Genomic DNA, 16788 nt, shown 5'->3' with positions numbered 1-16788 from the left:
CCATTCACTGACATGCAAGATCTACCTGGTTACTTACTTGGGCTGTCGCACAAGCATTGCCACAGAGAGACTTCAAGTTGGCTCCCCAGGCCATCAAGATAGAGTATACAAAAAGAGAAGAAAATGAGAAAGTACAGATAAGAAAAAGGAGAGGACACTGACATTTTCTTTCATATCTAATACAAGTTAATCATAAAATCAACGGAGTCATCCTTTGTACCGCTGTCATTGGGTCAAACAATGTTTCTGGCAGGAAGAAAACGGACTTGCTACATCTTAACCCCAAAACTTTTCCAAAGAAAAAGGACATACTAAATATTAAACCCAAAATTTTTCTGAACATTTTTATAATACATAAAATTCTATATCTCAATAGACCTAGAAAGAAACTTAAGAAGTTGTTGTGACCCACTTGGAGAGTATTAAGAAAAAACAGTAGACAAACCACTGAACCTCAAAAAATGACACTTGAGAACTCTCACTGGGAATCCTTGATGCAGAACTGTCGCTAGAAACCTTTATGCAGCTGCATTATTCTTGAAACCCAACACCTTATTAAGTGCACTGACATAGGCTCGAACACTGGACACAACAATGTCCATTTCTGCCCCAGTTCCACTGGCAGAAGACAAAAAAGCATGTTGGTACAGATACGAAGGCAATGGTCATCAAAGGGAAATCATAAGCATGCCCTACCTGAAAGTACGTTGAACAGTGTCTCCACTAAGAGCATGAGTAGATGCATGGCCATTCTCTGGTTGTATCAGAACTCTTGTGGAAGCTATTGCATCAATGCCTTCTGTGACTGCGTTAATGTAGTATTCACGAAGTACTACTGGTATCTGTAAACCAGTTGGAGAAAAAAATTCAGACCCACCCAAGGAATAAAATAAAAAATGTACAAGTTCTCCAACTCAAACTACCCAAGTATGGTATCAGAAGTTGTTTAATAGAAGGATTCAACATGCACAAAACAAATTCCAAAAAAAGGCAAAAGAAAATTGAAAAATGAATACCAAGGTTTTAAGTTTCTTAACGTATATCCGCCGATACTAACCGATACATATTTTATTTTTAGGGTACCAATACGATACGGCACCGATACGATACCTAAAAAAAGTATCAAGTGTATAGGGTCAATACGTGACCCGATATGGTTGATACTTCTCAATACCCTTGATACATCTCTTATAAACTATATAAATCGATCAATGACTCAAAACACTTACCAAGACCTCATGTAAGGCATTGTAATGATGTAATCAATTTGTTTTGGAAAAATCAACTTGATTCCTTGTTTCTACTGGCAAAAGCGACTCTAGTAGTATTGATTTCATCATCATTTGATAATTAAACAGATTGCAATCAAGGATCGAAACCAGATTTGTGCAAGAACAGTTTTCTATCAAAACTTTGAATTTTTTGCTCAAATATTTATTTTTAGTGTTGTTTTTTGCAATGGATCACTAGGTTAATAAAAAAACAACCAGAATGATTACATCAAACTAGGTTTTTTTTTTTTTTTTTTTTTCTTTGTTTGGGTGGGTGGGTGGGTGGGGAATACGGTGCGTATCGAACCCTAAATCTTCCCAAACTGAAAATGAAATTTTTTTTTGGTATTGGTACAAATAAGAAACTTAATCCTTTATACATAATCAATTGAATGCACTTGTCTCGTCGTACTTTGTTCTCCTCTCTATACATAATAGAATTTACATATTACTTACATATAATGTTTCATTCTTCAAAACTGTATCCTAAACATTTCCATGTGTATCTTTAGAGTATCTTGTGTCTCTCGGATACAATACCCGATACCGATACTTTAAACCTTGTGAATACCTAGATAAGATTAGCCACTGAACACTCATAAGGCATGGCTGGAGAGAAATACCACAGGAAGAAAATAAGTTAGAGCCTAGAAATTCAACAGTAACCCTAAACAAAAGAACCAACTACTTGCAGTCAGCCATATGATCCTGGTCTCCATCCCATCTTATCCAACCAGCAAGGTTTAAGAACACAGAATCAGACCCGGGATAAGCCTCCATCAATATCAATCTGAATCAGTCAGGATTGGCCATAACCCTAGAAATTGGAATCAGAAAACGCAAAGATTTTCCCAAATCTTCATGTTTTGGAGTTTTTTATTCAGAAAACATGTAGATCTTGCTACAAGATGCAAGTTTCATTGATTTTCTGCTATTTTACCGATAAAGGAAGGGGCAAAGGGCCAAAATTGAGGATCCAAATGCATTGGGCAATTCAAAAGAGGCTGCGAAAATCGGCCAGATTTGAGATCAGGACCAGCCGATGTACCCAATTCGATTCTGAGTTTTGGAACCATGTATCCAAGGGCATATCTGATGTCCACTCAATAATATACTTCAACCCTGGTCAATTTTTTGACTTCCCCTTGTTTTTCCTAGTTCTCAAATTTAAACCATACCACTCACTAGTACATTTATTGGTCATCATTACTCATGGCCACACCATCTCTGTCAACTTTTTCATCTAGTCAACCTTTAGCATATGGTTTTAAGAGTTGGTATCAGATCAGTCAGGAATGACCTAAACTCCAACCGATAATTAATTCCTAAACTATTCATGCTACACCTAAGTGCCACAGTATATCCATTTCCAATTCCACCCTCCTAACCTTGTTACTTCATCTCAAAATTCGCATCCCAGCTACAGAACTTGTCTACGTACTTTTATTGCCTAGGGCACTAAGCGGATCCCTGTTTACCCACCTTACCCAACCACAGGTTTTATTCCGTTTAGCTAAACAGGTAGAGTAAGGTCGTACTAGTTTACCAGCCTGTATAAGGAAGCCTGACCCATTAGTTAACCAGGCCCAAATGATCCATTCCCTAATATCTAACCCCCCCCCCCTCAAGAGGCCCAAATCCAAAAGGAATAAAACCTAACCCCGATCAAAGTCCCAAATCCAAAATCCCCTAATTGTGTTGTGTGAGGAGTGAATGATTGGAGAAGTAAGGGAAGTGTTAAGAAGAGTAAGGGAAGTGTGAAGAAGAATAATAGAAACGTTCAATTTTCCATGCTCTTGCTATAGTTAAAAGATCCTCTTTGGATAATTCGTCCAACACGTGCTGCTAGGCGAAGCGGTGAAGTACTACACCCTAGATGGCGAGAGTCCATTAGCTGAAAGCATCACTTGCTTATGCTCTATCTAACCCGAGTAGCATGGGGCATGTGGAATCCCTTGCAGATCTAATGCCTAAGACTTTTTTAGCAGAACCAAAGGGGATCCGTTGATATTTGCTCATTGTCTTTACTCTCTTCCATTTCTCTTACCTTTCTAGTGATCCAGATAAGTCACCTAAAGGGCTTATTTTATTAGAAATAAGCCTTGGGTTGGGTTATGTAGGTGTTGGGCATTTGATGCCAAGGTTTACTATGTAATGGGCCACTTTAATGTGCCTAAAATATGAGTAGAAACTAGGAAAACGGGATTTACTCCATAAGTTTAATTAGAGTCCTGTTTTGAGTCAATTTCTTTCATTATTTTATTTTCCTAATCAGTTTATGTTACCATATTAGTTAAGGATTGAATTAGGCTTTCCCTTTTAATGTTTGAGTCTGTTTTTGAGTCTTCTATATAAGTTTGTAAGGGGCAACAGCCTTGTACACGAATTTGATTAATGGGATTTAAGGGGGGAAAAACATAACTTTGTGTTTTGCTCTGTGAGAGAGTATGGTGAGATGGTGAGACACCATTGGTGAAAAACCAAAATACAGTGAGAGGCCGAGGGTGAGAGACCTGAGTCTGAGAGAGACTACCCTAACTTCTTCTTCCCTTCTTTGGTTTCTTGTTATTTTTTTATTCTGAAATTTTCTGCAAATCTGAGAACCGATCAAAGTATTTACTGTTGCTGGACCTGAAGTTTGCAATCCTATTGTGGACTGGTTATCACTTGTGACATGTCTACATTATCTAGTCCCCTGAGTTTTTCTCCCTCTTTTCCCCTCCTTTATTTTCTTCTCTCTTCTTTTCCATGACTTTCAAACTCTTGCATCAGATCTGGCTTTCCCTACTCCTGCTCCTATTCCTGTCCCTGGTCCCTCCATGCATCTATTCAGTAATTCAAAGAGACAATTTGAAAAATGTTCTTAAATCATTATGGGCTCATGGCTAAGATGATAAGCTTGAGCAGCTGCTGGTATCCAACGAGAAGGGTGGAGAAACACATTTGAAGTCCTTCCCTCCTCTTCATAGAAAAACCTAGTCATTTGATTTTGTCTTCGCCTTACCTATTTACTTGCCAGGTAATGGGATTCATTACCCGTACCCCCGTTAAGAAAGAGTAAAAGTAAATCCTTAACTGACCCCCCCCCCCAAGTTAATGATAATGAGTCCTTACTAGATGGATAAGGCCGTCACCCAATCCTACCCAACCCTACCCGTTGGCAACCCTATCATTGCTCAACATTCAGCCAATGTTTGAGATTTCATCTGTTGAGGTGATTTCAATCCCTATGGAAATAGAAATATTTTGTCAAAACCAAGGTTTGAGAAATTGGAATGGTGAATCTCCTGATTCAAATCAGAATCAGCAGCACATGATCCGGATTCCAGCCAATTTTTAACCCCTTTTTTTAATCGGTGTGAACCATGTTTAATCTTCATTTTTTGGCCATTGTTTCCCTCCTTTAGTAAGCAAAATAGCTGAAAATCAATGAAACCTGCCTCTTGTAGCAAGATCCCTTTATTGAATTAAAAACTCCAAAAAAACTCGCAGATTTTAAGAAATTTTTGCTTTTTCCCAATTCCATTTCTAGGGTTTCAACCAATTCTGGCCGACTCCAATCCAGCTGGAAACAGAATAGAGAGGAACCGATCTCGTCCCCATCCCGTACTCATGAACGTTGGTCAATAAAATTTCAATCAAAAGTTTGGCAATTTTGTTAATATAACAAGATTTCAACCCCCTGGGAACATAAATATCTTCACCAATTTCGATAGATTTTGCTAGAAATTTCAAACATTGCATTCTGTTCTACAGTTTTATAAAAATTATACTGCAAAAAGTAACTGAATGGAACTGCACCAACCTTGCTGACAACATTCATTGGCATGGTATTTCATCAAAACAATCAAGACATAATGGAGATGGTTGAAAATAAGAGCTTAATCTCAAACCTTGACAATGAGATCAATTGCCTTATAAGCTGCATCGACTGGACCAGTCCCAATAGAACATTCAACATATTCTGCTCCATCAGCATCAATGAGTTTAACAGTTGCTGTCGAAAGACCAAGAGTCCCACAAGTAACCTGTGTCATTACGATCCATTAGGATCGAATCAACTATGTTTGACAAAGCTGATAACTAAATTTGAGAAGTGATGGCATGAAAAGCCATTAAAGATTATATTTACCTGCACCTCACCAACTGACCAAATGACTTTTGGCTGGAAAACTTCATCTGATATCAAAGCTTCTATGTCACCGTCAGAAAGATGCTGCAATACCAGCAACTGTCATAAGCAGGATGTGGGAAAGACAAATACAATATCCACATCAATATACTAGAAGTCTCTCCTGTGTGGATTTGTTCGAGTTATGCATGTGTTCATGCATAGGGGTGGGTGGGTGTGTCTCTCTGTTCATATAGCAAATGAAATATTGTTTGCCAACCATAGAAAACAAAGTGATTAGACCTCTTATTATCTCCATGCTTATCAATTTGCTATTGTCTAGGAGCCTCTACATGTTATATTTTGATTAGGACCTTTAAAAGGTATACGCATTTCTTATGTTTGTGTGAGTTGTAACACCATTTCCTGGTGACCATGCATCATGTTATGTGTTATATTTTAAGTGTTGTGATTGTTTGTTTAATGCATTAGGATGCTCCTATCGTTATGAACAAAGAGATGCACGGGTGCAACGGTAAGGTTGCTCCATTGTGACCAAGTGGTCACAGGTTTGAGTTTGGAAACAGCCTCTCTGTGAAAGCACTGGTAATAAGACTTTAAATTATGACCCTCCCCAGACCCAGCAATGGCGGAAGCCTCGTGCACTGGGTACACAGGTGATATATATATATATATATATAAGGTTGGCAGCCGGCACCTTAATATATACAGCCAATCACCTCTTGCATGGATCCTATTTTATGAGTACTTTTATTATTCTAGTATCAAGTCTTATCGATCTTCTGCTAGGGCATCCCCTGTAAGCGACGCACCGCGTCGATGCCCAGATGCAATGTCAAGTAGGCAAGGATTCTGTAGAAAACCTAGGACCTGTAACCAGTAACTTTAGAGAGAAGAGAAGAGAGAAAAGAGAGAATAATAACTTGTTGTATTCATTGATAGGTAAGCCCCTCTATTTATAATAGAGGGGAAATTACAAATAGACTAAACTAGGCGATGTGGGACTAAAACCCACATAGCCGACATAAACTTAATAATATAAGAAGAATAAAACTACCCCCAAAAAGACCAGAATACCCCCATGGTATTCTAGATCACATATTCCAACACTCCCCCTCAAGCTGGATTATACAAATAAGTAAAGAAAGAAGATCCAGCTTGAACTAAAGAAAAAAAAGAACTCCTAATAACGCTAACACTCCCCCTCAAGTTGGCGCATACAAGGTACTAATGCCCAACTTGAACAAAATGGAAAAAAACTAAGTTGCAGTAGAATCCAGCTTGACATATGAATGCAGCTCCCAAATAAACCTTCAAGAACTTGAAAAAATAGATTTTCAAAACTTGGACAAACATGATCAGCAAACCGGGACTGGAATGTCTTCCAAAAAAGGCAGCTTTCAACGATCTTCAATAGCTATCCAGTGATGAATCTCAGATTGTCATAGTGACATAGAATCTTGAAATGAAATAACTAGAGCAGCAAGCAACGAAAACAAACTAAATCAAGTAGCGGAAAAAATACTGTATCAGCCCAACTGAAAGTCCTCAAATAGGCAACAACCAAATATCTTCAATACTCTTCAATACTCTTCAATCTCCCCCTTACGGCAAACTCAACCCAATAATGAAGGATACCCAATGGCAATGGTGGAGAAAACTGATCTTCTATGTTTTGCACCAATGTTCCTGCAATTTCTACGTTCTGCAATGTCTGCAGGTGTATTGTACATAATCCCCCCCTCATGTGTAGTACACGTGGACATAATAGAGATGATGTAAGAGATAGGACAAAAACATAATATTCCAGAATTTTCCAAAGGTGCTATGGGTAAGTAAAAAGGAAGGAATGGCAAAATTGTAATTTACCAGAAGTTTCCAAAGGTGTTATGGGTAAATACCAAAGGTATGGGATATGAAGGGAATTGGAATTATTGAAAGAGAACGGTGTTGGAAAAAAGGATGGCATGGCTGTAATTTGGTGGAAATCCAATTTTAAATACAATCAAAGCCAAAGGGCAAAATGGTAATAAATCAGAATTTTTAAGGGTCAATTGAGTAGTCAAATAGGGGAATGTATAAAAAAGTAATGGCAGTTCTGTAAATAACCAGAATTGTGTAAGGGGAATGGCAGAATTGTAAATAACACAATTAAAAAAGGGATGGCATAGTTGTAATTTAGATGAAATCTAATTACAAATATCACCTAAGGCAAAAGGGTAATCTTGGAATGAGAAGTAAAATAAGGACATGAGTGACTTGGTGCTAATGAGAGGGTCATAAATGGAAAACTCAAATAAGGAAATAAAGGATAGGAATATGGAAAGCACTCATTGTATTCCAGCAATTCCAGCAATTTGTAGAGGAAGTCTTCTTCCTCACGACACCACATGAAGCAAAAACCAGGGAGTTTGAGGCCTTCACGCAACGAGGAGAAAAACACGGCTATTGCAACGGTGCAACCGAGAACCAGAGAGAGGAGGCGCTAACCAAGGACCCATTGATGAAGGATGCTATCTTCTTCCTTATAACTCAACAGAACCAGCAAATCCAGCGGAAAAGGAAACCTGAGATTCGAAAAACAAAGCATCAACTTCATGGCCATTCAAAAGAACCAAGTTGTGATTTCCAAAAGAAGAAGAGACTTGATCGATCTTCAAAAAAGGAAGAACCAGTAGAAACTCCAATCTACAATCTCCCAGTTGCTGGACAGAACTGATTCAAAAATCTGGGCAGAATCGATGCAGCCATCGACCAATCCTTCGATCCAGTTAATACCAGAACCATAGCAGCGGCAACCAGAGGCGGAATGAAGAATCGACAGCGGCAAAAGCATCGACTTGAAGTAGCAATCAGCAAATCGATTCAACCAACGAAGAGAACCTGTTGACAGTCACGCTACCAGCAGGAAACCCCTATACCCCCCCCCCATTGACTTAAGAGAAAAGGGGAAACAGAGAGGCGGAAACCAAAGGACCCCATTGATGAAGGTTGTCTTCAAACTTCGAACCAGCAGCCAACGGATTTGGTTCAGATATGGTAGATCGAGATGGATCGAGATGCAGCAGGTCTTCAAGTAACCTGAAATTTCAGCAAAGAAGGCTGTAGGTAGAACAAATCTTCAAAAAACAAGAGAAAGCCGTGTCGAGTCAAATAAATCTTCGGCAGTAGAACAGACACTGCTGCCAGAAAACCTCCGAACCTTAGGGCAGCAGCAGAAAATCGTTACAGCCAAGGATCCTCTTCAACCTTGCAATTCCAGCATACAATGACTGCAGAAAATTTTAAAAAAAATCGATAAAGATTAAATGAGCAGGAAACCCTAGTTCTTCTTTTTTTTCTATGAACTAGGGTTTCTCCATAAATTGGAGAACTTTGAAACGACTCTCAAAGCTGCAAACCAGAAGAGAATCAATCACTGGTTACAACAGCTTTGATACCATGTAGAAAACCTAGGACCTGTAACCAGTAACTTTAGAGTGAAGAGGAGAGAAAAGAGAGAATAATAACTGGTTGTATTCATTGATAGGTAAGCCCCTCTATTTATAATAGAGGAGAAATTACAAATAGACTAAACTAGGCGATGTGGGACTAAAACCCACATAGCCGACATAAACTTAATAATATAAGAAGAATAAAACTACCCCCAAAAAGACTAGAATACCCCCATGGTATTCTGGATCACATATTCCAACATTCATACAGGGAGTTAAGAAACCAGTCCAAAAGCATAGGATTAGATTAGCATCTTGGAACATTAGATCCTTAACGGGTAAGAGTCTAGAGTTGATAGTTGTTATGAGGAGAAGAAGGATTAATATTACCTGTATTCAGAAGACTATATGGAAGGGCAAAAAAATCAAGGTGTTGGACGACTGTAAACTTCGGTATATAGGAGACCAAAGTAATAGACATGGAGTGCATAGTAGTGTACGAAGATCTAAAAATGAAGTGGTGGATATTAGAAGATTTGGAGATAGGATTTTATTCATCAAGTTGGTGTTGGAGCAAGATGATGTCAATATAATTAATACTAAGTTACATGGATGAATTAGTGCAAGGTTTTAGTCAAGTAGAAAAGACTATTATAGGAGGTGATCTAAATGGACATGTTGGGAGAGAACATAGAGTCTATGAAGGCATACATAGAGGCTATGGGAATCGAAGAGGAATGAAGAAAGGATCTCAGTTTTAGACTTTGTGGGAGAGTATAATTTTTCCATTGTGAATACCTTCTTTGAGAAGAGAGGAACTTTTAGTACCTACAAAAGTTGGGATCATACCAACCAAATAGATTTTTTCCTAACAAGACGGTCGGACAGATTGTTTTGTAAGGATTGTAAGGTTATACTTGGGGAGAGCCTAACCACTCAACATAGATAGGTGATCCTAGACATGTGCCTCATTATGCAAAATCTTAAGATAGGCAAGCCTATTTGCCCAAAAATAAGGTGTTGGAATTTAAAAGGAGATTCTTTGAATTCATTTATGGATAAAGTGATCAAACAAGGAAAGTGAGACTTTGAGGGACACACTAATACAATGTCAAACAAGATGACAGCTTGTATTAAGAAGGTTGCTAAAGAGGTTCTTGGGGAATCAAAAAGGATACGTCATGCCCCTATGGAGACTTGGTGGTGGGATGATGAATTCCAAGCAGGCATTAAGGATAAGAAAGCTAGTTTTATGACATGAAAAAGGACTAAAGAGGTATAAAATCTAAAAAGGTAAAAGTTTTCCAAAAACGAAACTAAGAAGATTATGGGGTAATCAAGGGCGAAGAAATATGAAGATCTTTATAATAATCTGAACACAAAGGAAGGAGAAAAAGCTATCCATAAGATAGCTAAAATGAGAGAAAGGAAGGGTAGAAAATTTCAACCATGTTAGATGTATTAAAAGTGATGATGGTATAGTACTTGTAATGTATGAGGACATTAAGGAGAGATGAAAAGCGTATTTCTATAGCCTACTTAATGAACACTTTTCAGGTAATAGGGCTCCAAAAGGTTGCATTACTCATCTTGACACCACATAGCGTAAATATATACGCAAAATTAGGATGACTTGGGTAAAAGAAGCTATAAGAAAGATGAAAGTAGGCAAGGCTCTACGTCCAGACAGGGTCCCAATAGAAGCTTAGGAATCTATGGTTTATCTTGGCTAACCAAGCTATTTAACAAGATTATGAGCACAAAGACAATGCCAGATAAATGGAGGGGAAGCATTGTGGTCCTGATTTATAAAAATAAAGGTGATATTCAGAGCTGCAATAACTATAGAGGCATAAAGCTAATAAATCATACGATGAAGTTATGGGAGAGGGCCATTGAAGCCTACCAAAGAAAAAAAACTACTATTTCGGAGAACCAATTTGGTTTTATGCCAGGAAGATCCACGTTGGAAGCTATTTTCCTACTTAGGAGACTCGTGGAAAGATATAGAGAGGGCAGGAAGGATCACTATTTGGTCTTTATTGACCAAGAAAACGCCTACGGTAGAGTCCATTGAGAGCTAATCTGGCAAATACTAGAGAAGAGAACGGCATCATGTACATATTTGAGCGTAATTAAAGACATGTAAGATGGTGTAGTTAACATGGAAAGAGATCTCAGTCGAAACCAATTAAAACCACCAAGATATCTCGGTTTCGACGAGTTAAGGTGGGAGTTTAGAAAGTACAGGGTTTCGGTTGGTTTCAACCAGTTTCGACATGTTTCAACCATATTTCGCTAGTTTCGACCTGAATACCTATATAAGTGTCACTTATCCCCATCAAAACTTGAGGAAACCTGGCTGGAAACTAGGACAGGCACTTATTTATGCCAGAAACCAAGCCAGACACTTATTTATGCCTAATATCATTAAGTAATTGTTTTACTTAAGATATTATTCATAAATAAGCAAATACCTCCCTGTTTGGATCCAATAAAAATAGTTAAAACATCAAATTCCAAAAGGATAAAAAGTCAACTCCCCAGTTCAAGAACAGAATCTGAATTTTCGACAGTAGGTGAAATTTTAAACTTTCTAATGTTGGGGTTTTTCTCAAATCTAAAAATTTCATAAATCTTAGTATGGTAAAACATTGCTAAAAACCAAAAGTGTGGTAAAATATTCATTTATTCTGATATGAACTATGACGTGGTGGATTGAGTCCACTTATGGTCCGATGGAGACGACGTGCATTGTCCTCTGTCTGCATGACATATGAATGCCATATCATAGTGTTCGAGAAGAAACGACAGTAGTCCTCCACAACTGCACTATAAATGGTCTCATCTACATACTGCATATAACCTATCCTAGGGTATAGGTCACCATAATGTGAAGAACCCGTCATTGAGCCACTCTCATAAGATCCATATGAATGCATGTACGGCTGGTGGGTTGGGTAGGCGAAGAAACTATCGACAAAGACTGATCCAGTATGTCCCTGCGACTGTGAGGAGGCGTCATAATCATAACTCGGAACAGATGAAGAAGATCCATGATCCCCAACACCAATGGAATGCCCATATGAACTGTACTTTGAGATGGGGCTCTCTCCGGTAAAAGATGGGGCACACCAATGCCTACTTCCTCTGTTTTCCTCTATACTCATCCCGCCCATAGTGCTAGACAAACTATCAATGTCCATACAATCAGCCTGCCTCGGCCTATTTGCTCCAAACTTGTTACAATTTCCTCTCTTGTAGATCGGTCATGAGGTCGTAGATCGGCCTCCGGTGTTTAACATATATATAATTGAGCTCCATCCAATATACATTAACCTTTATTTTTTCTGATTTTTGTTGTAGGAAAATCAATTTTTTACCAGAAAAATTTTTTAAAAAATTATAAACAGAAAAAATATTTCGACACTATGAGGTCGTAGATCGGCCTCCGGTGTGTAACATATATATAATCCACAGCCATACAACAAGTATTACCAAGGTTTAAAGTATCGGTATCGGGTTGGAAGGGTGATTTTAAGAGACATATGGTATCGTATCGGAGAGACACAAGATACACTTTTGATTATATATAAAAGATGTGGTTTCTTACATGTACTAATACCAATTTTTAGCGGTATCGTATCGTATCGTATCGGTACCTTAAAAATAAGATACATACCGTTTAGTATCGACGGATACGGAAGGATACTTTAAACCATGAGTATTACTCATTTTTTTTCCAAAAAAAAACACTTTTGTGAATAGTAAATTTACCTAAAATGAAGGAATAGGCACCTCCCAAGTCTCTTTGTAGTGAATCTCAGTAGCAAATGGTGAAGATTTGGATGGCCAAAAAAATGAAGTAAGTTTTTCTCGGTTTTTCTCCTCCAACAATGCAAAAGACCTCTATTTCGACCGAGAGTTCGAAATTTCGAACCACATGTCAAGTTATGGCTTTTTTATAAAGTGGATTTCACTTAAATGCCGATATCTCGCGAGATTTTTGAAACTCACGAGTTATCGGTCGAAATCTCGACCGAGATTTTCGAGACATTACATTTTTGTATTTTGTATTACATCTCGTCTCGACCAGCTCGAGTTTTACAAGATTTTCGAGATCTCGGCAAGATTTTGAACTATGGGTGGTGGGGACATGGTGGTGGTGAGACCATCAGTAAAAGAAGGGTAGTGTTTTATTTTTAACATAAAATTACTACTTTGCCCATCAAATTAACCTTTTGCTCATTAAAGAGCAACTATGAAATCGTTTTTAATTTCAAAATTGAAACAACTCCTCAGCTATTTCAATATTTCTATTCCATTTAATTTCTTTTTCACTGAAATAAGGTGCAAAAAATAAACCAAACAATTTTCGAAATAGAAATTACCACATGAAATTGAAATAGAAATTATACCAAATCAGGCCGAAGTGGAGAGGTGTGTCCGAAGTGTTGTGTGAAAGGAGTATTCCTTTAAGGCTTAAAGGAAAATTTTATTAAACTGTCATACGACCGGCTATGATGTATGGTGCAGAATGTTGCGCAGTTACGAAGAGTCATATAGATAAACTAAGTGTAGCGGAGATGAGGATGTTGAGTTGGATGTGTGGCAAAACTATGAAGGATAAAGTAAGGAATGACCATATTAGAGCTGAGTTGGAAGTAGCCCCGATTCATGATAAGCTACAAGAGTGTTGCTTGAGGTGGCATGGTCGTGTCCAACGGAGGCCTTGGGACGCTCTAGTACGGAAGAGTGATTTAATTCAAATTGAAGGGACTAAAAGAGCCAGGGGCAGGCCTAGATTAATCGTAGAAGTGGTGAGGAAAGACATGCATAGCTTAGGCCTCATATCATGTATGACTGCAAATAGAGCTGATTGGAGAACAAGGATCCATGTAGCCAACCCCATTTAGTTGGGTTAAGGCTATCTTCTTCTTCTTGTTGTTGACTACAAACTTTGAAGGCTTAAGCTATGAATGTCTTAGGCCTCGTATCATGTATGACTTCGAATAGAGCTGATTGGAGAACAAGGATCCATGTGGCCGCCCCAATTTAGTTGGGATAAGGCTATGTTGTTGTTGCTGTTGTTCTTGTGGTTGTTGTAGAAAACGAAGACTACAAACCTTATTGCAATTTCAAAATTGCCCACAAGCTTTGTTCCATTTTCAGAGGGCCAAAGTTTGTTCTAAACAAGGTTCTAAAACTCGGATCTCGGAACCAACTCGGTTCTAGGAAAAACCGAGTCAAGTCGAGGTCTCTGTGAGATCTCGGCGAGTTGGTGCATTTTTTTTTTCCGACTCGAAGCCTCATCTCGGTGGGTTTTAGACCTAGTTTGGGTTTGAAACTTGGTATTCAGCCTATTTTAGGCCATTTAAACACAATGGCACTATCAGATTTTGCAAAAACAAAGTCCAAATATGAGTTTCACTTCGGACCATAGGTTGGTAGGCGATGATATACTAAAATACCCTACACACATAATTTAGTAATAGAAAGCAAGCAAAACATTTAATTAATAGCTAAACAACTTAAATAAGAATCAGAAATGTTAAAGTGATATATCAAACTGTTTAACAGTGCTACAACTATCATCACATAAAATGACTTTGAATCAAGTATTCAGTCCCCACTAGTGTCACATAGTTTTCCCATGACATAGTGTTGCTGTAATGTTGCATTTAGTGCTCCACAGCAAGCATATAAGAGTTCTGTCGAATTAGGTAAGTAAATACATACTAGATGATGGGTCATTTCCATGGGTCAACCCGAGATCTCGCCGATATGGACAAGATGCCTCATAAAAATGGTTCAAAACGAGATCTCGAACCGAGATCCGACGGCGAGATCTCAACGAGTTCTCACTCTTTTGGGACTCGCCTAAGGTCTCGTCTCGTTTTTTCTAAAAACCGAGAAACTTGGTGAGATCTTGCGAGTTCTCGAACTATGGTTCTAAATTTGATAGTAAAAAATTTTTGCCTAGATGTCTATTTACACTCAAGGTTGAAGGATACTTTTTCCAAATCACAAAAAAGAACAGAATTTATTTAAATAATGAGAGTATTACAACGAAAGCTGTTTTCAGTGTAGTCTCACCTTCTTTTTCTCAGCCACTGATTTGAAGCGCCAAAACACGTCATCAAGTTGCTTATCATCTAATGAATAACCAAGCTGAAAAGCAGAAAAGAGAAAGTTATATGCGACATCTAAAACAAACAAACTGAATTTATCAGCATTCAAGATGGATACCTCCCGAAGTCGAGATTTGAATGCATGGCGTCCGCTGTATTGGAGGAAAAATAAGTAGTGTTACTTTACATATTTATGGGGGGAAATAGAAAAGAAAATTCAGAAAGCAGGTGATTGTGTGTGACTCTAGAGACCACCTATCCTCTAACCAGAGATCAAAGGTTCTACCTAGGATATGGTTACAATTTATCACTTATGCCAGTGGACAATGGACCAATGGCAGATGTTCCCTGTCCATCACACCGTCATGGCTTCCTTGCCAATATATCCTGCTTGAAAGAATTGTGATTCTTGCAACTGTGGTGTCCTCCAAAAAGATAATGACCATAGTCAGCACATGTTTTCCACCAAACAAACCTAGCTGTATGAGAGTGATGACAAGACCACATCCTTGAAACCCTAACCTTGAAGGCACAAGACATAAATAAAGGAAGCAAGGGAATTTCAGCCCAACCATTCCAAAAACCACTGTTCAAAAACGGGATTGCACTATACAGTCAGACTGCTAGAACTGTGAATCCTTCAGGGTTCCTTCATATTGATACTCTGGCCCGCCCTTTGGTCCAAACCAGTTAAATCAAGACGATTCATAGTGGATGTTTAAACCATCAATCATCTGGAGTCCTAAAACATTAAGCAGAATCAAAACACCAGACAAGCTCTCGCATTTGTATATATACTAAGAAAACAAAAAGGATATATAGCGAATAAAAACACAAAACATGCTGATAACTGAACCTAACTTTGAACCTTACACAACTAATAATTTAGTAGTCACTTGATGTAGGACACAAAGTAAAGAGGTTGATGGGGTCTCTAACAACTTTAAGGTCTGAGGAAGAGTCGTGATAGAAGAACAAATTTAGGAAGATGGAGGTCCAACTAATGGAGTTACCATTGCTTGTGGCTTCTGCAACTTTGATGGAAGATTGAAGCCCAGAATTGATATGACAGATCTGATATTAAGGGAAAGAAATACATGCTTCAAGATTTCACAAAATTCCGCCAGCGAAATATTTTGGATTCGAAATCTGTCAAAACGAAATGATGTCCTACACTGAATGAATACCAGATTTTGGTCAAAATTTCAACCAAAACACTACAATGGTCAAGTAATAAAACATAAATTTCAACCCACTTCACTGGTTTCATAGGTTACGATAGGGCACCATGGAAAAACTCAGGTTTTGTGATTTTTGGCCAAATCATTGTGGAAAAACTTTGTGGGCAGTAGAGGAACACATTGGAAGCAACGATTTACTATGTATGCTTTTGGAAAATTTCTGCGAGATTCAAAGTTGGAAGTACATCACTATTCCCAAAAGTATATTTTTGCTAAAAATAGGGTAAATACTAAGTGATAGATCTCCACTTTTTATATGTTACACACTGTATCCTGCTCTATGACTTCATAGAGCCAAAATTATCTTCTATTTTAAAATATTTTTTTAAATTTTCTGAGAAAAATAATTGACTCATATACAACAAAAAATTTTTGAAAAAAAAAAATAGGTTAATACTTAGCGTTTGGAGCTCAATTGTATATATGTTAGACACTGTTGGCAATCTATAGGCTTACGGAATTTTTTTTTTTTTTTTTGGTCCAGAAATTAATATTTAATTTCTGTATTTTAAACAATATTTTAAAAATTGCAGAAAATAGAGAAAATTTTTGTTTTGGTTTGAAAATTCTTTAAATTGA

The 16788-nt window shown here is 37.9% G+C and overlaps 1 protein-coding gene across 2 annotated transcripts in view; it reads right to left on the bottom strand.

Annotated features, from left to right (window-relative positions):
* Positions 1–342: 342 nt before the first annotated feature.
* The window catches only part of LOC122660345 (2-isopropylmalate synthase 1, chloroplastic-like), a 75419-nt gene continuing 58973 nt past the window's right edge, over positions 343–16788 (bottom strand). The window contains exons 7-12 of one of the 2 annotated variants that reach the window (XM_043855605.1): positions 15087–15120; positions 14934–15008; positions 5404–5487; positions 5165–5299; positions 697–842; positions 343–618 (exon numbers count right to left, since the gene is read on the bottom strand). In XM_043855605.1, coding sequence (XP_043711540.1) covers positions 519–618; positions 697–842; positions 5165–5299; positions 5404–5487; positions 14934–15008; positions 15087–15120 — 574 coding nt within the window. In that variant the 3' untranslated portion in view covers positions 343–518. The remainder of the gene's footprint in view (positions 619–696; positions 843–5164; positions 5300–5403; positions 5488–14933; positions 15009–15086; positions 15121–16788) is intronic. The other variant, XM_043855606.1, reaches the window with a different exon arrangement.

The sequence above is a fragment of the Telopea speciosissima genome, chromosome 4, assembly GCF_018873765.1.
Source record: "Telopea speciosissima isolate NSW1024214 ecotype Mountain lineage chromosome 4, Tspe_v1, whole genome shotgun sequence".
NCBI lineage: Eukaryota > Viridiplantae > Streptophyta > Magnoliopsida > Proteales > Proteaceae > Telopea > Telopea speciosissima.
Note: the sequence above shows the minus strand (reverse complement) of the source record. Positions and strands in the feature narration are given on the sequence as shown.